The following is a 21,803-nucleotide window of genomic DNA, read 5'->3' on the forward strand; positions in this document are numbered from 1 at the left end:
TTCTATGAGATCTCCTGCGAAACAACGATTGGTTTACCAGGCTCGACCTAAAGGACGCATACCTGTCGGTCCCAGTACATCCGGACTGCCGACCCCTTCTCCTATTCCTTTGGCACGACCGTCCTTGGCAATTCACCTGCCTCCCTTTCGGGCTCAGCTCGGCCCCATGGTGTTTCACCAAACTCCTGAAACCAGTGGTAGCCCACCTGCGGTCCAGGGGCATCCGGTGCATCATTTACTTGGACGACATCCTTCTCTTCTGCTCCGAGAAGTTCAGGCTACGTCAACACACTCGTCTCGCGGTGACACTTCTGAAATCCCTGGGTTTCGTGGTGAACCACCAGAAGTCAGAATTGACTTCCTCTCTGACGATACAATTCCTGGGCTTCGAGATCAACTCCACATCATGCACTCTGAGACTGCCATCCTCAAAGATCTTGTCTATTCGCAAGGAAATCCGCAGAGTACTCCGTTGCGACTCCATCCCGTTAGCCAGGATCATGGGACTCCTCTCCGCCTCCATTCAGGCCATATTCCCGGGCCCCCTCCATTACAGGGCCATGGAATGCCTCAAAGCAAGATTCCTGCGCCGCAGGCCCACATACGATCAACCCGTTCCAGTGACGGCGGAGGTTCGCGAAGAACTATCATGGTGGCTGGACAGCATGCGGGCCTGGAACGGCAGGGCCATATTCGGAGATTCCCCGGATTTTATACTGGAGTCCGACGCCAGCTTGTGGGGCTGGGGCGCTACCAGTGGGACCACTTCCACGGGGGGGAACATGGACGTCACAGGAGCTCTCCATGCACATAAATTGCCTAGAACTCCTGGCAGGGTCCTTCGCGATCCGCAGCCTGGCTCGGGAGAAGTCCAACTGCTGCATCCTCCTTCGCATGGACAACGTCTCCGCAGTCCGATATATCAATCGCCTGGGGGGTGCCCGCTCCCGCCTTCTGTCGGACATCACGAAAGACATCTTCAACTTTTGTCTCCCCCGCAACATCGCACTCCAGGCCGAATACCTCCCCGGATAGATCAATCTCACGGCGGACTGGTTCTCCCGTCATTGGAGGGACGTCAGCGACTGGAAGCTGGACACGAGAGTATTCCGGGCCATCGCAGCCCGACGAGGTCCTTTTCACCTGGACCTGTTCGCCTCCCGCAACAACCACCAAACCCCGGAGTTCTTCAGCTGGCTCCCGGACCCAGAGAGCAAGGCGACGGACGCATTTCTCCAACGTTGGCCGACCACCGGGCCCTACGCTTTTCCCCCATTCTCCATGATTGCGAGAACACTGCACCAAATCCGGACGCAACAAGTGACATTGACCCTTGTGGCAGAGCCAACCTTGGTTCCCGGATCTCCTGGCCTCCTCATGCAAGGACCCTCTGCTCCTACCGTCCTTCCTGGACCTGCTCACGGATCCCAAAGGGAATCTTCACCCACTCCTCTTGGAAGACCGTCTGCCCCTTGTGGCTTGGACTCTTTCAGGGGTTCCTGGTCCTGGTCAGCGGACTATCGCAGGCTACTAGGGACCTCTTATGGGACTCCTGGGCCCCCGGAACTAGACGCTGCTACCTTTCAGCTTGGGCCTCATGGTCTACTTGGTGCATGGAACGGGACTCTGATCCATTTACAGCACCTATTAGCATTCTCAACTTTCTTTTGTCTTTGTTTTCATCGGGTCGCTTTTACCGCTCCATTAACGTCGTTCGTTCGGCGATTTCAACGGCCCACACCCCCTTTGGGGACCTCCCGGTTGGCAAAGACCCTCTGGTCTGTCGCCTTCTCCGCGGTATGCGGCTACGCCGCCCTCCGGCCCCCAAGTACACCCACCTCTGGGACGTCGGGCTGGCTCTCCATTTTTTCCGGGATTGGCACCCTAACGAACAATTGTCCCTCCGACAATCGTCAGCTAAATTCGCCTTCCTGCTTTGCCTGGTGTCTTTCCATCGAGTATCGGACGTACGAGCCTTCGACGTTGACGCTTTCAATGTCGCCCCCGATGGGGTCACATTCCGTATTTCCCGTTGTTCCAAGTCGGACTCGACCTCGGTTTGTTACCCGTTTTTTCCAGATGACCCGCAGCTTTGTGTGGTATCTACCCTTCACAGATACGTTGCGGTTACCTCTCCTCTTCGTAACTCGGCGTTGGGTCAACGTCTGGTGTCCTACGTTCGCCCCCACGCTGCGGTCTCTACCACCACGCTGGCTCTATGGATTCGCTGGATCCTGTCTCTCGCCGGTAAAGACCCTTCTTTCGGTGCCCATTCCATACGTGGAGCGGCGGCCTCCTCAGCCTTCCTAGCGGGGGCGTCCTTGTCGGATATCCTTCTGGCGGCGGATTGGTCTAGGGAATCTACCTTTCGCACCTTCTACTTCCGCTCTCCTCCTTCTGCTGAGATATCTCTACTTCAGCGTTAAAAGTGCAAAATAGGAAGCCTCCTGTCATGTAATAAAATTGACGATTATGCTATCTTTAGTGTACTAATAATCTTCATTTTAATAAGGACAGGAGGCGAGTATTTTCCCTCCCTTTTGTTCCCTCCCCTGACACCTCGGGGGGGGTGGATCTCGAGGTGACGGATATTATTTCTAGTTTAAAGTCACTGTGTTTCCTACCTATCATGTAGTGGTCTACTCTGGTCAACACTTGACTCCTCTTAGGGACCTGACACCTTAAGTTTCAGGAGCATGTTTTATTGTATACTAATATTTGTCATCTGCTCTGTATTAATTTCTTCTTGAAAGCATACTGATTAAAGGCTCATCTGCTTGACCAGTTATGGTTCAGTACCTAACCTATTTTATACTCTCCTTTCAGTGTAATCCTCTTCAGGACCTCCACTGGATACCGTTTCGGGATCCCTCACGGCTCCGCTTAATTGGCTGAGGACTTTGTTTGCTTCTTGGTCCTGGTTTCACTGTTAGGAGTCTCCTCAAGTTCAGCGCTCCACGGAGGACGCTTCCATCGGTTTCGTTTGGATTTCTGGCTATTTTCGAGTTCAGTCAAGACTTGGATGTCGCTTAAAGAAACAGGAAGTGTACAGGCAGCATGACCCTTATATACACTATGCTGCCCATTGATTTATTGTTACTCTTTACGTTTTTCTTTACTGCTATGGAGTTTAGTAAAGAGAGTTAATGCAAAATACTCGCCTCCTGTCCTTATTAAAATTAAGATTATTAGTACACTAAAGCTAGCATAATCTTCAATTGTAACATTCCTACCAGATCAGATATTCTGTCAGTGTATCATACATGGCCAATTAACTAAATTGTCACAATTTACTTCCAGAGACTTGGTAGGGATACTCCTTTAACAACTGGATTTTTCTGACAACACAAATCATCACTGATGTTTAAAACACAGACCTGTCATGCAGAAATTCTGTACAAATAAGCCTCTTCTGAACTAATCTGGAATGGCAAGAAAGCCCCCTGAATAATAAGTATCTACATAATATATAATAACAGGTCCACTTTAATTTAAAAGTCTGCAATCAGAAATCAGTACAATAAATGACTCTGCAGCAACACAAATTATTTTGGAAGGTAGACTGGTAGAGTAGGGGTCAATCTATCAATCTATGTCCCGTGGGGCCTTAGAAGGCCTACCTCCTGCAATGTTCAGGATTGATAATGCCCATGATAAATTCATGGTCATCCACCCCTATGCACAATCTTAATAGTGATGCCAGCAGCTGGTATGTGACATCTCTCCAGCATCAGCATCAGCATCACAACAAAGCATGGATGGGAGCTGTGATGCGAGCACACTGCTCCCAGCAGCCCTAATGTCCATTAGGGAGAGGATCCACTCCATAGGCTGGGTAGATTTCTTTAAATAAATAAACATTGTGTGTGTTTGTTTGTTTGTGTGTGTGTCTGAAATAGTATATATGAGTGCATGATAATCGGTGTGTGCTAAGAAGAAAGCTCCCCAATATTGGATCTTTACACATAGCAGTCCAGCATAACAATTTAGGGAGTTATCTATTAGATGGGGGGGAGGAGCTAACTCACGATCAGAGCGGTCGAATGTCCGTGGACCTCCGTCTCCGAAGCACAAAAAAATCTTAAAAAGAAAGCCTTTCTGGAGCACAAACTGCCCTGGACAGAGCCGACGGTGTCTGCAAGCATATGGGGCGGAAGAAGATTTCTACGACGTCTCGGATGAAGTCCCCCTGCATAGCTCAGCACACCTGGGCTTCCAAGGACCTCCCAGGCCACCTCCAGAGGCAGAAGGCAGGTCAACTCCGATTACCACGGCCATCCTAACTTCTGGCCGACCTCTGAAAAAGCCTCTCTGCAGACATATCCCAAGTACGGGAGGATGTCAGGGGGTTCACAGCCCTCTTAACCAAAGTGGAACATAAAGTGGAAGAGCATACTCTCCAAATCTCGGACCTGCAGAAGCAGGTGAGAAACCTCACCACAGCTCAGACGAACTTTGACAGCCAGATAGCAACTCTGGAGGACAAGAGGAGGTGGAAACACCTGAAGATCAGGGGCATATCATACTCCAATGCTATGGCAGAGATGCCACACTTCCTACGCAGGTTTTTTATGGCATTATTACCCTCTAAGATAGCAAAGGGTATACAGCTGGATGGCATGTTTCGCCTACCCAAGCCTAAGTCCAATACAACGCCAGCTACTTGACCTCGTGGTTACATTTAAAAATGGGCAAGACAGAGCAGCCATCTTACAAGCCACCAAGCCACCAGCCACCAGACCCCATACCACTTTGAAGAAATGTTCTATGCTGACCTCTCTCGCTCAACACTACAGTGGAGGAAGTCGCTGAGACCCCTGACATCTACGCTTACGTCCCAAGGCTTGTAGTATTGCTGGGGCACGCCTTGAACGCTGCTATTCCAGCACAATGGTGCAGAACAAAGAATCACAGAAGCATCTAAAATGGACGCTATCCTGTCCTGCCTGGCACCTGGTCCTAACCCGCTACCACCACCTGGAATCCCGCTACCGTGGTCCCGTTCACTCCTGCATCACGAAAAGCAGCAGGCGTAGCTACCTCCTGAAAACAGCAGTATTGGTGCTGGGACTTGTCCCCTTTCTCTTACTTTTAACTTACTTTTTTCATGCTTAAGTTTTGTTTAAAAGTTGTGCTACACTTAAGGCTCACTCTCCTTTTATTACCCATCACAGAGCGTCCGTACTGGCCAAAACTGGGCAAGATAAGACCCAGTTACCTCCCTCGATTGCGACCATTCCTCCCCCCGGCTCCAATCTTTTTGACCCACATACATAACATTTGGTGGAGACACCTTGAGACACCATAGCAAGTTCTCCAATTTTGTTAATTGTTCTTCAAGGATCATCAGTCCTACAACCATCCTGTGCCACAGTTGTCATATTCATGAGCCCTCGCCTTGAGTTAACCTTGGACTTACTACCTAGACATCACAGAGGTCCACAATTTGTTAGGGAGCAGGAACATTTATAAATTTAACCTGGTTTCTCTTATTAGTTTTGCACCAACACCATCCACTTTTTGCAGCTCACATTCTTAAGCCACACTCTGCAATTCATGCAAAGGAATTACAGGTCACCAGTCTACATGGGATTTGCACAGAATTCACATTAGTGCAGCACTGAAGTGTTCATGCTGCTCGAAGTAACCATTTAAATAGGACGATCTCACATTAGGATAGCAAATTAGGGAGTTATCTGCTAAACAATTGAAAACTATAATAAGGACTTTTCCTTAAAGGGACACTGTAGGCACTCTAGCTGCTTCATTTCATTTAAGAGGCTACAGTGTCTGGAGATCCATGTTTTAATGCCACACGAGACATCCCGACAGCCTTTTCCTACTGAAAGCATTTGCCAAAAAAATCAATGGGCAGCAATGATTGCCCATCTACTATTATTATCTCTATCCATGGAAGTATGGGTGCGTGGTTCAGTCACAATGCTCTCATCCCTACAGGCATTAGAAAGAAGCTTTATTTTTCTCATACATGCAAGCACAATCCACAGTGTTGCAAAGTGTTGCACACTTGATGAGTATCATATACTCTTAATATGTACAGGTTATACAGGTAAAGTAGGAGGCAAGGACCTTCCACATGAACTTACATAAAACTGTGCTGAACTATGTTGGCATCAGACTGGCATGTAGGAAATAATATAAATGTTTCTGTAACATGTATGATTTTTATATCACATGTGTTTGGTCACACATAGTTTAAAACTTGCATGAGTGATGTCTGTCTAATGTTAGGATATGTAGTGTGTGAGGACTATATCTCTAGCCATACAGCAGGTTACCTGTCATGTCGGAATACTCTTGGTAAGTGCCGTTTGGGAAACCACATGGCTAACGCTGACATCAGGACCCACAGGATGGCCAGCTCGTCCAACATCTGCCCCAGGAAACTGAGGGTCGCATGGAAATACACAGATCCGATGCCTACACAAACACAATAAAAACATTTCAGAAAATAAATAGTGCTCCAGGTCAGTGTATATAAACTCACTATATGTCCTGTGATTTAGCTTTATTGCTACATAGGTGCCATTTCTATGGTTCCTTTACAGCAGTGTTTCTCAACCTTTTATGGAGAAGTACCCCACAGGTCTAAAAAATCCCAAGTATCCCTGCCTTGAAAAAGTAATTTCTATTATTTAAATTCCAAAAGAAATGTGTAAACACTGTTATTTAAAGGGACACTATAGTCACCAGAACAACTACAGCTTATTGAATGTGTTCTGGTGAGTAGAATCATTACCTTCAGGCTTTTTGCTGTAAACACTGTCTTTTCAGAAAAAAAATGCAGTGTTTACATTGCAGCCTAGTTATAACTTCACTGGCCACTCCTCAGATGGCTGCTAGAGATCCTTTCTGGGTCATGGCTGCCTAAAATGCATCCAAACATTCAGTGTCTCCTCCCTCTGCATGCAGACACTGAACTTTCCTCATAGAGATTCATTGATTCCATTCATCTCTATGAGGAGATGCTGATTGGCCAGGGCTGTGTTTGAATCGTGCTGGCTCTGCCCCTGATCTGCCTCTTTGTCAGTCTTAGCCAATCCTATGGGGAAGCATTGTGATTGGATCAGGCTGATGTCAGCAGGCATTGGGCAGGTCTAAAGGAAACAAAGCCAGAGCTAGCAGCTCCAGACTTGAATACAAGTAAGATTTTGCTATTTTTAGTGAGGCATGACAGGACCACTGGGGCTAGATGGTGGTTTTAACCCTAAAGGGTTAGGAACACGTTTGTGTTCCTGGCCCTATAGTGCTCCTTTAAGTTATTCTCATATTGGACTAAAAACCTGATTAAAGGTATTTATGTATATTTTTAAGATAAATATGACATGTTGTGAATATTGTGTATGTAACGAGGAGTGTATAAATGATTAATCTGAAGTATAAAAGTCACATAATGAAAATATAATACACCCATAGTAGTAACATACAGATAATACTGACACACCATTACATACAGAGCACACTGACTCACACACACACACACACACACTCATTTACACACAGAGGGCACTGATACACACATTTACACACAGAGGAAACTGACACACGTACATTTACATACAGAGGACACTGACACATACACTCACTGATGGACACACTCTCACTGATTTGACACACACTGGCAGACTCACTCACCGACACACACTCACTGACAGACACGCTCACTGATTTGACAACAACAGTTAACCTCTTTCATAAATCGATAGGAGACTGCGCACATGAGACCCAAACCCACACACTATAACCCTTGAGGTGCAATTTGCCCTTTAAATTTCAGACTCCTAGACCAGAATGAGAGGCACATGAAAATTGGGTTGGGATACCCAATCCAAGAAAGAAGACACAACACCCAGTGAAAGACAAGAAAATCCTACACTGGAGTTGATAAGGTTGCAGGGTATAAGGGCATAACCCAGAGAATATAATATGAAAAAAGGAAGAGACTGAAAAGGGATTACAGAGAGGTCCTCCCAATTATCAGTCCCTATACCCCCAAAAAAAGAGATTTGTTCATAATTTATGGCAACAAATTGCCAGTATAGAACATAAATGAAATATATGAAAAATAATAAATTTTATTAACCCCTCTTAGGGAAAAAATAATAAACAAGTACTAGTGGTAAAAGTGTATATACAGTGAAAGAGTATAAAAAATATAGGAATCATCTGTTGTGTGCTAAGTATGCAACACACCCTAAAAGCACAGCTCCTAAAATGGCTGCTGAGATAAGAGTGTAGATTGTTGTTTGTAGTATGATTGCAACAATGTCTCAGTAGCCAGTGTAGCTATTGGTGTGTGTAAAGAGAGGAAATAAAGTATCTCCCTAGAATATATCACTAAGTAACCAGGTTACTATGAAGGGGGGAGTAACCAGAATCAAGGGTGGACTTGGGGTGGTAAGGTATGAACAAAATGGCAATACACTCTGGATACCCAATCCATTGAGAACAGCAAAGGTCAATGTTGATTATTTTCTAAGTGGTGATTATAACAAGTTAGTGTTTTTATCTTTCATTATATTGGATTTATTGTTTTTCCTATTTTAAATGCATTATCTACACACATATTAAAAAAGAGTCAATTTGTTGTTGTTTTTTTAAATCTTCTCTCGTGCTAAGATTTAAAATCACCCACACACACACTATCCGCTTTACTTTCAAGCTTTATCTGTTAACCCCGAACATGGCAATTTATCAAATCATAGATTTTAATAAAGTTTCTCATGACTGATTAAAATGTGTTTATTGTATAAATTTTAGTTTTTTAAGCAAATGTTGAATTCTCTTGGACTGTTAACATGAATTTATAAAAAATATATTAACGAATGGGCAAATTCCAGCACGGAGCGCTATTTATATTGTGGAAACCCCTGGAAGGTGATTTTACCATTTGGTTTTGAGCACCCAAACAGCTCATCTCCCCTATATTAGCAAAGGTCTGATTAATTTATTTGCAACTTATAATATATACAGTAAGACTAGAGTAAGGGTTACCCCCTATTGAGATACGATCTGGACTTTTTCTTAACTTATAATATATGCAGTGAAAAAGGAGTGAATTAAAGCCCATGCTTGTGAACACACATAACATTTATATTACAAATGACTTTTAAATTCCAAGATTCTTAGGAAAGGGATTTTACTAATGTAAGCATTATGGAGTATGTGGGTTAATTGCACGTTTATTACATGAATGAGTTCCTCAATTGCCGGAACTTAAAGTCAAACAAAATTAAAACAATTGTTTAGAAGGAATGTTATATCTTGAAGTCCAGGATGTAAACACGAATGTTCCTGTGGGTTCACCATCTTTGGCACACTGCTAACTGTAATCTGGCTCAGCGCTAGACGTCATAATCTGTGTGCTCTGTCAAAATGTACTGTACTGTACGGGAAGTAACCAGGAACTCATTTTGCTTTCCCATACGTATCACATTCAGATGACACCCACTGACATACTTACCAACGACAACAAGCAGCGTCCAGATCAGATATATTCCACTGTTGAAGTAGGTGGCATATTGACGGAATAGGCACATGCATATGGGTGGCAACACAAAAAACAAAATGTTGCTTATCTAGAACAATAAAAGAGACATGAGAATTTGTAAAAACTCAGTGACATAAAGAAAATACAATATATTTTGTACAATACAATATACTTTATGCAAATAAAAATTAACAGAAATATAAACAATAATAAATGCAAATAACAATTTAGAAGTAAAATTTCTGTTCATTGCGATGGGTGAAATCCAATTTAAATGCTAATCCCTATTCTTTTTGAACTGAACTACAAAGCTGTTCAACATAGGCAAAATTAAATAATTAAAAGAATCATGTAAGAATAAATGTTATATAAAGGGAAACTATAAGCATCATAACAGCTTGCTCTTGGCATAGGATTTGGTGCATGGATGTCCACTTTCCCTGTCTCTAGTATTGTATTATATGATTTAAAAAAAAAAAAATAATAATTGCAGCTATAAGTCCACCTTGTCACTTCACTATCCTTACAAATATATCTGGAGATTATTGTGTGTGACCTATTAGGTCTTAACTCTATCAAATCCATCCTCTTTCATCCTTATCTGTCCTTCTGTCATCAATATTTTCCCTTCTCTAAGAGAAGCATTATTGCCAGTCATGCAAAATAGGTCCAATGTTTGGATCTATGGATTGGACAAAGATCCTCAATTATAATGATCTCAGATAAGGAGAAGCGGCTGTCGAGAGGAAACTGTTGAAGATGACAAGTATATTTTATTGCATTTTTTTTCAAAGCCTCCCTAAATGAAATTTTAAAAAGGGTGAAAAAATATATAACTCACCTTTTTCCAGTGCCAAGACTCACTGCAGTTTCCCACTCTGCATTAAAGCTCAAGAGGACATTCAATGTCACATAACGTCATCTGATTCTATTATTGAAGTGAAAGCACTCTCTATGGGCTGTCAGGAAAATAGTCAGTATAAGTGTGTTTAGCCCTGAAATAAAAACATTGCTGTATCTACAAAACAGTAATGTTTTACATTGCAAATAAAACTACAGGGCCACTGTACCCAGACCACAACATTGGGATGAAGTGGTCTGGGTGCTTATAGTGTTCCTTTAAGGAGTGTGCCTTTAAACATAATTATAACATGAGTAAGTTTTGTTGAATACTCCTACAACAAATGTGACAGAACCTTTTTTTTTATTTTTAAGAATGTGACGTCTATTGGGTTGTAAAAGTTTAGTAATGCTCTGACATCATATATGTGTTTCCTGTGTACAAATAAATTCATGTTATTAAAGTTAGCCTGACACATCACATAACTGCTTCTTCATTCAACAGAGCTTGTGAAACTAAATATGTGTTTTTTCAGCAATGTGTAATCATTTATGATAGATTGATCAGGGGAGAAGATTATAAAATCACAGCATATGCTGACGAAAGTTTTCTAACTAATGAACCCAAAAGAGTCAATAAAAACTGTTCTCACCCTGATAGATGAATATTCAGCACTTTCAGGCTACAAATTAACTAATTTGAGAAACACCTTCTACAAAGGGTAAGAGCTACTTTTCCCTTCCGATTTGCAACAACTAATATTACATGCTTACGGATTTATTCATACATACAAAGTACATCAGAATATTTTAACAGAAAGAAAGTGCATAGTATAGTGCATAGCCCACTAATAGTACCAAAAACCACAGTAATAAAGTGCTAAATGCAATCACCCATTAAAAAGGTATACTGACCAAGAGCAGGAGAAATAAAAACCCAGACGTTTCGGCTATGAAGCCTTCCTCTGGGGGACCTCTAAATATCTTTTATCACCCATGTGACCAAACAGTGATAGAATTCATGCAATTCTTGTGTAACATTTATCTTGATTATCATTTCTTTTTCTATTGCTGTGTTCCTAATATGTATAAAAATAATTTTAAAAAAATTAATCTTGAGTTTTATTAACATTGAGAGGTGTCTTCCCACTACTGTATGTCTCTCTAACCCCACTTTTCCTGTATCTCTCAACATACCGTGCATCATGTACTTTCTCCCTATAGTATCTAATCTTACATTACATCCTCATTTTATCTCCAACCCACTCCCATGTCATGTGTTATCCTATCTATCTACTCGCCCCATCTCACTTCTTGATACCATGCCATATCCTTTCAGTGTCATCCCTCTACGTGCCATCTTATCTATCCTGTTTTTACAAGTAACCAATATATTGGAACCTGTAGTGATAGGACAAGGACATCTCACTGCAATAACAATTGAAGTCTATCTCACACCGACAGTTAACATTCCAATTTCTACTGGCGAAATGTGTGATGATCTGGTTATCAAGAGCTTCTAGCCTGATCAACTGTCAGGGTGAATCGACTTGTATCTGCAAAAATATATGTCTTCAAGCAGCTTCTTTCATGCTTACAACTATATATAAAGAGAAATAGAATTTGGGGTGGAACAGCGCTACAGTACTGATCACAAAGGTGAAAGGAGCTTCACACATGAGGGGAAGGGCAACCCTCAAACCCTTCAATAAACCTGGGAGCAGGAAACAACAAAAATTCAGGGTGCGCTAGGTGGAATGGGAGGTAATAAAAAGACAAGTCTCCGAAAATACACAAGGGGGTCTTGGGAAGGTCTTCTTAGGTTCTTGATGAGGTCCTCAGTGGTTGATATGAAAAACAAAATTAGACGAAAAGGAAGACCAATAGTGCACAACCGTTAAGGATAGTGTCACGGACAACACAGAAGAGAAAAATGCCAACTCACAATCAGTAGAGCTATGCCCAGCTCTAGGTAAAACAGCATACAGTGGTATTTGAAACTCCCCACATGTAGGATATAGCTGGACAATAGGTGATTCTTCAATACTTTGTACAACGACTCAAATGCGTGTCAGCATATAAAAAACATAAAGGAAAAAAGCGGACCAATGGTACAATAACGTATGACACCTGCAGCTACAGACAAACACTGAAGTCCTGAGAGTGCTAACTTACAATAAAAAGAGCTATAACTGTCACGATTCTGGGAACCCAACACGCTAACAGACACACACACACACAGAAAAGATGCCGTACCGGACCTTAGAGTGGCCGGGCTAAGCACCCACAGAATAGTCAGGAGACAAGCCGAGTCAGGGGAACCAGAAAACAGGATAACGATAAACAAGCCGTGGTCAAAGGGTAGGAGAAAGTCACAGAGTCAGATTAACAAGCCAGAGAGTACGTAACCAGAAATCACAAGTTCAGAATCAATACTATACAGCAAAGACCACAACAGGGCAGGGAGGAACAGGAAAGGTGAGTATAAATACCCTAGGTTAAATTCTGATTGGATAACTTCCAATCAGAATTAACAATCACACGTGGGAGATATCTAAGCCTCCCACTGTGATTGTGGTACTGTTGCTTTAACGCCGGGTCACTCACGTGACCCCGGCGTTTGCATAAATCAACGACCTTCCAGCGTGCAGCGTTATACATGCTGCCGCTGGGAGGCGTGACGGATGCGAGCGGCGAGCGGCGGAGAGGAGACGCCGCTCGCCGACAGGTAGGAGGAGGGGAGACCACGGGCGGCGATGGACTGAGGGTGAGTGCTGCGAGCTGCGAGCAGCCTCCCCTACTAGCCGCCCGCGGACCCCTGACATAACCCCCCCCTCGAGGACCGCCCAACGGGCGGGAAGCCGAAGGCTTCAAAGGAAACCGCGCATGAAAGGAGCGGACCAAAGAGGGCGCGTTCACGTCAGAGGCAGAAACCCATGACCGCTCCTCAGGACCGTATCCCTTCCAGTCAATCAGATACTGCAAGCGACCCCGAGAAAAACGAGAATCAAGCAGGGCAGCCACGTCGTACACGTCACTAGAGGCTGCGCGGAGGGAAACTGGACACCTGAGAGGACCAGAGAATCGATTACAGAGCAGGGGCTTCAAAAGGGAGGTGTGAAAGGTGTTAGGAATACGCATGGAAGGAGGCAAGTCCAGGGAGTAGGACACAGGATTGACCCTACGCAATACCTTGAAGGGGCCAAGGAACCTGGGTGCGAATTTCATAGAGGGGACCCTGAGGCGGAGATTCTTAGAGGACAACCAAACCCTATCACCCGGAACATAAGAAGGAGCAGCACCTCTACGGCGATCAGCAAATCTCTTCTGAGCAACAGCCACTCGAGAAAGAGTAGCATGGACCTGATCCCACATCTTCCGTAAGGAGGTTAGGTGCTCGTCCAAAGCAGGTATTCCCTTGTCGGAGAATACGCCGGGAAGGACAGAGGGTTGGAACCCATAAGCAACCAAAAAAGGACTTAAGCCAGTGGACGAATGAGTCACAGTGTTTCTGGCAAACTCAGCCCAGGGAAGGAGGTGAGACCAGTTGTCCTGGTGTGCATTCGTGAAGCAGCGTAAATACAGCTCCACAGATTGATTCGCCCGTTCGGCAGCTCCATTGGATTGTGGATGATAGGAGGAGGTAAATGACAAGGAAATCCCCATCTCAGCACAAAAGCCCCTCCAAAACCGAGAGACAAACTGAGGACCCCTGTCGGATACGATATCCTGTGGTATACCATGCAAGCGGAAAACCTCATTGGCAAACACCCGAGCCAACTGAACCGCAGAAGGTAGTTTTTTGAGTGGAATAAAGTGTGCCATCTTAGAGAACCTATCAGTCACAGTCAAAATTACTGTCATTCCATTGGATGAAGGAAGATCAACAATAAAGTCCATGGATAGGTGGGTCCATGGTTTCTTGGGTACGGACAAAGGCATCAGGAGACCCTGGGGTTTAACAGTAGGGGACTTACACTGTGCACAAACACGACAAGCCTGCACATAATCCACTACGTCTTTCTTAAGTGAAGGCCACCAGAATTGTTGAAGGAGACCTTTGTATGTTTTGGTAACCCCTGGGTGACCAGCCGTTTTGGCGGTGTGAAATAAAACCAACAATTTCTTTCTATCTCTTTCTTTCACGTATAATCTATCAACAGGTGTCTCAGAGGGTGCTTGGGTTTGGTATGCCTTGATACCATCCAGGAAAAGGGACGAAATAACCAAACGGGTAGCGGCTATTATCCTAGACGTGGGTACAATGGGTTCAGGAGCGGGGGCAATAGACTCCAAAGGTTCGTATTGTCGGGAGATAGCATCAGCCTTGACATTACGGTACCCAGGCCTATATGTGATAATGAACTGAAAGCGTGAAAGAAATAAGGACCATCTGGCTTGACGAGAGGACAATCTTTTAGCATCAGCTATATAGGAGAGATTCTTATGATCAGTGATAACCAGGATTTCGTGTCTGGCTCCTTCCAATAAGTACAATAAATCCACTATATACACAGCCAATATGTGATAGTGAGAGTGTGTAGCGCTTAATAATTAATCACTTACTCCCCGGCAATTTCTCAAGGGTATGTAAGGTATCTGAGTAATATCCAATCCTTTTGTTGTATGTTCCTCAAGAAAGAACAAAAAGAGAGAACAGGGAAAATTCGCCCTGGTGTTGAAATCCTTATAACTTTAGGTATCAGAAATAAAGGTGGAGGTATTCTTCTCACCTGAATAAGAGCCTGTAACCTGGCTCTGAGTATAATGGCCCGTGAGTCCTTTTTAGGGATGACTCTTTCCCCCTTTCCAGCAGGATAGAAGATATACCAGATGCATGTAACTTGATAAAGGTTTATTCATACGAACATTTAAAACCATTTAAAATACATACAATATCCTGGTAGTTGTCCAAAACGCGTTTCGCCGATCTCACCCGGCTTTCTCAATTGGTAACTTCCATCCTGGTTTGTTACCAATTGAGAAAGCCGGGTGAGATCGGCGAAACGCGTTTTGGACAACTACCAGGATATTGTATGTATTTTAAATGGTTTTAAATGTTCGTATGAATAAACCTTTATCAAGTTACATGCATCTGGTATATCTTCTATCCTGCTGGAAAGGGGGAAAGAGTCATCCCTAAAAAGGACTCACGGGCCATTTGTCAGGGTCTTACCTGAGTTGGGAGTCTGTAGCGCAGATATGTCGCTCACCCTTGCAGATAGCCACAGGCCGAGGTGGTCAGGTAAGAATTCACCTGGCCTGTGGGTCTGTGCACGGGGGCTGTGCAGGATGCAGTACCAAATTCGCAGGACAGGCAAGGACAGAACCAGCAGGATAGTCGAGGGATAGCCGAGGTCAAAGGATGCCAGAGGTTAGAATAAACGTAGTCACAAGCCGAGGTCAAATATACGAAGCAGAATAAACAGGAACACTGGTACGACACAGGAACACAGATCAAAAGACTTGACAATGAGTGCAGGGCGAGGCTGGGTTTAAATACCCTGCTAATGAAGATCAGAGTCAGGTGAGAAGCAGACAAGTCATGGTGCAGCCCCCGGTGTAGTAGCCAAGCCAGGATGAACAAGACCGGAATCAGAAGTCTCAGGTAAAGCTGCTGTGGCTCAGAGGCAGAGAGCAGGACTGGGATAGATAAGTACCCCGGTTCAAGTCCCCTGTTGGGAATTCCAGGGGCGACCACGTCTGGCCGTCTGTCTCACAGGTGAGTACCCTGACAGTACCTCCCCCTTCAAAAACGACCTCTGGGCGTAGGTAGGCTCCTCATTGAAACAATCCGTCTCTCCAGAGTCACTCTCAGAATCCGTCGAGTCCCCATAGTGAAAGTCCTCAGTATGGGATCCCTGATTAGCTCGGGATTTCCCAGTACCAGCTTCTGGTACAGCTGACGATCGGTCTAGGTTCCGGGTAGGGGTGACAAAAACTTCCACAACTTCGGGAGGGACAGTGCTCGCAGCTAGCAGTGCTTTTTCGAACACTTCCAAGTCTTTTTTACAGACCGTAGTGCCATTAGAAGCAATGACACAATCCTTAGGTAAATCCTTTTCAAGTGGGCAGGAAGTAGTGGTGGTAATACAGGAAGCAACTTTGGTAGTAAAGGCAGACGACTCTGGAGCAGGAGGTCTAGGAGGGCGAACAGGACAAAGCGTAATGAAGTGTCCACCTTCTCCACAGTAAAAGCACAGACCATGGCTTCTCCTTCGGTCCCTCTCTCCCGGTGTGACTTTGCAGTGGACACGTCCAATTTGCATAGGCTCCTCAGGATCAAGTTGAACACAGGATACCTCTGGAGTTCTCCTGGGAACTGGATCATAAGAGGGTATCACTGGGGTGTGGTGACGTAGACTCCGCGATTTTTTAGTAGGTGGAGCTGGCTTGGGCTTAGTGATCCTGCACTGTGAGTCCAAAGCAATGATAAAGGACTCCCAGCTGACAAGGACAGGGCTCTTCCTCTGCAACATTTGGTAAGACCAAACTTTAATGCGTCCAGACAACAGGTTGATAGCCGCTCTGACCCTGATGAAATCCGTGGCGTAAGTTCGAGGCTTTAAAGAGAACAATACCTCGCAATCCATCCTGAATGACTGGAAGGACGTGTAGTTACCATCAAATCTGTCGGGCATGATGACAAAGGGTTCCGGAGCTGGATGTACTGCGCCTTTAAGAGAAAAAAGTTCCTGCTGCAACTCCGAAACAATCTGGGCCAGGCTGGACACTTGCTGGAGTGAGGGTGAGCACATTTCTGCGGACTCCATAATGGTCAAGTCTTTTGTCAGGGTCTTACCTGAGTTGGGAGTCTGTAGCGCAGATATGTCGCTCACCCTTGCAGATAGCCACAGGCCGAGGTGGTCAGGTAAGAATTCACCTGGCCTGTGGGTCTGTGCACGGGGGCTGTGCAGGATGCAGTACCAAATTCGCAGGACAGGCAAGGACAGAACCAGCAGGATAGTCGAGGGATAGCCGAGGTCAAAGGATGCCAGAGGTTAGAATAAACGTAGTCACAAGCCGAGGTCAAATATACGAAGCAGAATAAACAGGAACACTGGTACGACACAGGAACACAGATCAAAAGACTTGACAATGAGTGCAGGGCGAGGCTGGGTTTAAATACCCTGCTAATGAAGATCAGAGTCAGGTGAGAAGCAGACAAGTCATGGTGCAGCCCCCGGTGTAGTAGCCAAGCCAGGATGAACAAGACCGGAATCAGAAGTCTCAGGTAAAGCTGCTGTGGCTCAGAGGCAGAGAGCAGGACTGGGATAGATAAGTACCCCGGTTCAAGTCCCCTGTTGGGAATTCCAGGGGCGACCACGTCTGGCCGTCTGTCTCACAGGTGAGTACCCTGACACCATTATACTCAGAGCCAGGTTACAGGCTCTTATTCAGGTGAGAAGAATACCTCCACCTTTATTTCTGATACCTAAAGTTATAAGGATTTCAACACCAGGGCGAATTTTCCCTGTTCTCTCTTTTTGTTCTTTCTTGAGGAACATACAACAAAAGGATTGGATATTACTCAGATACCTTACATACCCTTGAGAAATTGCCGGGGAGTAAGTGATTAATTATTAAGCGCTACACACTCTCACTATCACATATTGGCTGTGTATATAGTGGATTTATTGTACTGGATTATAATAGGATTGGAGAGTTCCTATTTTTTGTGTGTGAGCTGCTGCACTAAGAGCACCTTATTTTGGAAATTATTTTAAGCGCCTGTTAACACAGATCACTTTGTATACTTGTTCCTTCCAATAAGTATCTCCACTCTTTAAAAGCCATCACAATAGCTAATAGTTCCCTGTTCCCGACATCATAATTTTTCTCCGAATCAGATAGTTTTTTAGAAAAGTAGCAACATGGATGGAGGGGTTCGTTATAGGATAGTCTTTGTGACAATACAGCTCCCACACCTGATTCTGAAGCGTCTACTTCCATTACAAAGGGAAGGAAAGGATCGGGATGGTGTAATACAGGCGCAGTGGCAAATGCCTTTTTGAGAGTCTCAAAGGCTTTAATGGCTTCAGGAGTCCAAACCCTGGGGTGCAAACCCTTTTTAGTCAGTTTAGTGATAGGAGCAATGACTGATGAAAAGTTTTTAATAAATCTGCGGTAATAATTGGCAAAGCCTATAAACCGCTGTATTGCTTTAAGGCCTTGAGGAAGAGGCCAAGACAACATGGCTTCTAATTTTGAAGGATCCATGCTGAACCCCTGTTCAGAAATGATGTACCCTAGGAATTGTACTGATGTTTGGTCGAATAAACATTTCTCCAATTTACAATAAAGACCATTTTGTAGCAATCTCTTAAGTACCTTCCTCACATGGGCATGATGAGACTCCAGATCAGGAGAAAACACAAGTATATCATCGAGATAGACCACGGCACAGACATGTAGTAAATCTCTAAGGACATCATTGATGAGGTCCTGAAAGACAGCAGGAGCATTACACAGTCCGAAAGGCATGACTAGATACTCGTAATGCCCACTGCGTGTATTGAACGCTGTCTTCCATTCATCGTTTTCTTTTATGCGAACCAAGTTATAAGCCCCCCTGAGGTCTAGTTTGGTAAAAAATCTAGAACCTTTGACACGGTCAAACAACTCAGTAATGAGAGGGATAGGATAAGCATTTTTAACTGTTATATTATTCAGGCCTCTATAGTCTATACATGGCCTTAAATCGCCCTCTTTCTTGGCAACAAAAAAGAAACCAGCACCAGCCGGAGAGGAGGACCTTCTGATAAAACCTTTACGTAAGGATTCCTGTATGTACTCCTCCATGACCTGGTTTTCTTTCTCAGAAAGCGGGTAGACCTTGCCCCTAGGAGGCATCTTTCCAGGTAACAAGTTTATGGCACAATCATAATCCCGATGTGGGGGTAGTCTATCAGCTTCCCTTTTTTCAAAGACCAATGCGAGGTCTGCATAGACAGGGGGGACAGAAACAGAAAGGGGTTTAGCTGTAGGGACATTGAGTAAACAAACGGGACGTAAACGGACCATACAGTCTCGTTGACAGGATTCCCCCCAGGAGAGTATATCCAAACAACCCCAATCAAGTACCGGGTTATGCTTAACTAACCAGGGGAAGCCCAGTATGATGGAAGCTGTAGGGGAGTCAATTATTTGGAAGGTTATCCTTTCTTTGTGTAAGGCACCCACGGCCATTACCATTTCTTGGGTCTCATGGGTCACCAGGGGTTTCTCAAGTGGTCTACCATCTCTGGCCTCAACGGCCAAGGGTGTGGCCTTTTGGATCAGATTCAAGGCTGCGGTTTTAGCAAAGTTCTCATCGATAAAGTTATCTGCAGCACCTGAATCGATCAAGGCTTTAGTTGTAATCGTGGTTTGATTGACCAAAAGAGTAACCGTAATGAATGGTCTGGAGATGGACACATGAGGGGAAAAAACCATAACACCCGAGGCCGACCCCTCTCTAGGCCTTAGGTGCTGTAGTTTCCCTGCAAACTAGGACAGTTACTTCGGAGATGCCCCCTCTTACCACAATAAAGGCACAAACCCTCCCTTCTGCGGTATGTCCTTTCAGCTTCAGATAAGCCTACAGCACCTAATTGCATGGGTTCGGGAGGTGGTTGAGTAGGGGGAGGTAACGCTAGTAGTGCAGTACTGGGTAAAGCAGGTAACCCCTGTGTATTCATTCTTCTTTGACTACGCCTCTCTCTTATACGGTTGTCAATTAGAATGATATCATCTATTAGATCATCCAGAAGAATAGGCAATTCCCTGGATGCTATTTCGTCTAATATGTAAGCGGCCAAACCCTCCTGAAAAGCTGTTACGAGGGAGTCGTTATTCCAAACCACTTCAGCTGCCAGAGTGCGGAATTCAATGGTATAATCCGCTACTGATCTACTGCCCTGTCGGATCCTGAGCAGAGCTTTGCCAGCAGAAGCAACCCGGCCGGGCTGATCAAACGTACGTTTGAAAGCTGTTAGAAAGTCTGCAAAGGACATTGGGGACGTGTTCTCCCACATGGGGTTGGCCCATGCTAGAGCTTTTCCTGACAAATGGTTGATCAGAAAAGCAATCTTGGCTCTGTCAGTGGGGTATGAGCGCGGATTCATCACCAAATGAATATCAATTTGGTTGAGGAAACCACGGCACGATGCTGGATCACCGCTATAGCGCTGAGGTGGCGTCATGTGAACCACGTGAGCAGGAGCGGTTACCGGATCAGGGCTGGGTTCTGGCCCAGCAGCAACAACTTCTTGAACGGCAGGTTGCAAGTGGGCAGTACGAGCCAGTATGGTTTGTAAAGCCTGGGCAAACTGATCCATACGATGGTCTAAACCATCCATTCTAGCCTCCTGATTAACTAGGAGCTGTGGAATGTCAGCAGGTTCCATAATGGCCCTGTTGTAATGTCACGATTCTGGGAACCCAACACGCTAACAGACACACACACACACAGAAAAGATGCCGTACCGGACCTTAGAGTGGCCGGGCTAAGCACCCACAGAATAGTCAGGAGACAAGCCGAGTCAGGGGAACCAGAAAACAGGATAACGATAAACAAGCCGAGGTCAAAGGGTAGGAGAAAGTCACAGAGTCAGATTAACAAGCCAGAGAGTACGTAACCAGAAATCACAAGTTCAGAATCAATACTATACAGCAAAGACCACAACAGGGCAGGGAGGAACAGGAAAGGTGAGTATAAATACCCTAGGTTAAATTCTGATTGGATAACTTCCAATCAGAATTAACAATCACACGTGGGAGATATCTAAGCCTCCCACTGTGATTGTGGTACTGTTGCTTTAACGCCGGGTCACTCACGTGACCCCGGCGTTTGCATAAATCAACGACCTTCCAGCGTGCAGCGTTATACATGCTGCCGCTGGGAGGCGTGACGGATGCGAGCGGCGGAGAGGAGACGCCGCTCGCCGACAGGTAGGAGGAGGGGAGACCACGGGCGGCGATGGACTGAGGGTGAGTGCTGCGAGCTGCGAGCAGCCTCCCCTACTAGCCGCCCGCGGACCCCTGACAATAACCAGCTCTGAGTAAAACAGCATACAGTGGTATTTAAACTCCCCACATGTAGGATATCCTTCTGGTGATGTATGGAGTGCAGGATTTATGAAAGACAAAAGCACAAAAGAGGGCCCATAGTGTTCTCAGTGAATAAAATAGTGCAAAAGGTAAAAATGAAACGTACTTACAATAAATAGAGCAGCCACACTGCTCTATGAACCAGGCGTGAGTGGAATAATCCCCACCTAAGGATTTCTTTGTAGTACTGGATCTTTAAAACAGTAGAAAACAGCCAGGATAAAAGTACCAAAAAAATAAAAATAGAAGGACTGACCATAAGAATATAGGTAGTCTAAAAATACTTTAATAATAACAAATTTGTAAAAACACAACGCTTTTCGCCCAAAATAGGCTTTTTCAAGTGTAGACAGATACTCCT

General features: G+C 44.8%; 1 protein-coding gene across 1 annotated transcript in view; it reads right to left on the bottom strand.

Annotated features, from left to right (window-relative positions):
• The window catches only part of ACER2 (alkaline ceramidase 2), a 58,755-nt gene that overhangs the window by 18,081 nt on the left and 18,871 nt on the right, over window positions 1–21,803 (bottom strand). The window contains exons 2-3 of the mRNA XM_063455241.1: window positions 9,485–9,599; window positions 6,300–6,441 (exon numbers count right to left, since the gene is read on the bottom strand). Of these exons, the coding sequence (XP_063311311.1) occupies window positions 6,300–6,441; window positions 9,485–9,599 (257 nt within the window). The remainder of the gene's footprint in view (window positions 1–6,299; window positions 6,442–9,484; window positions 9,600–21,803) is intronic.

Source organism: Pelobates fuscus, chromosome 5 (assembly GCF_036172605.1).
Source record: "Pelobates fuscus isolate aPelFus1 chromosome 5, aPelFus1.pri, whole genome shotgun sequence".
NCBI classification, from domain to species: Eukaryota; Metazoa; Chordata; class Amphibia; order Anura; family Pelobatidae; genus Pelobates; species Pelobates fuscus.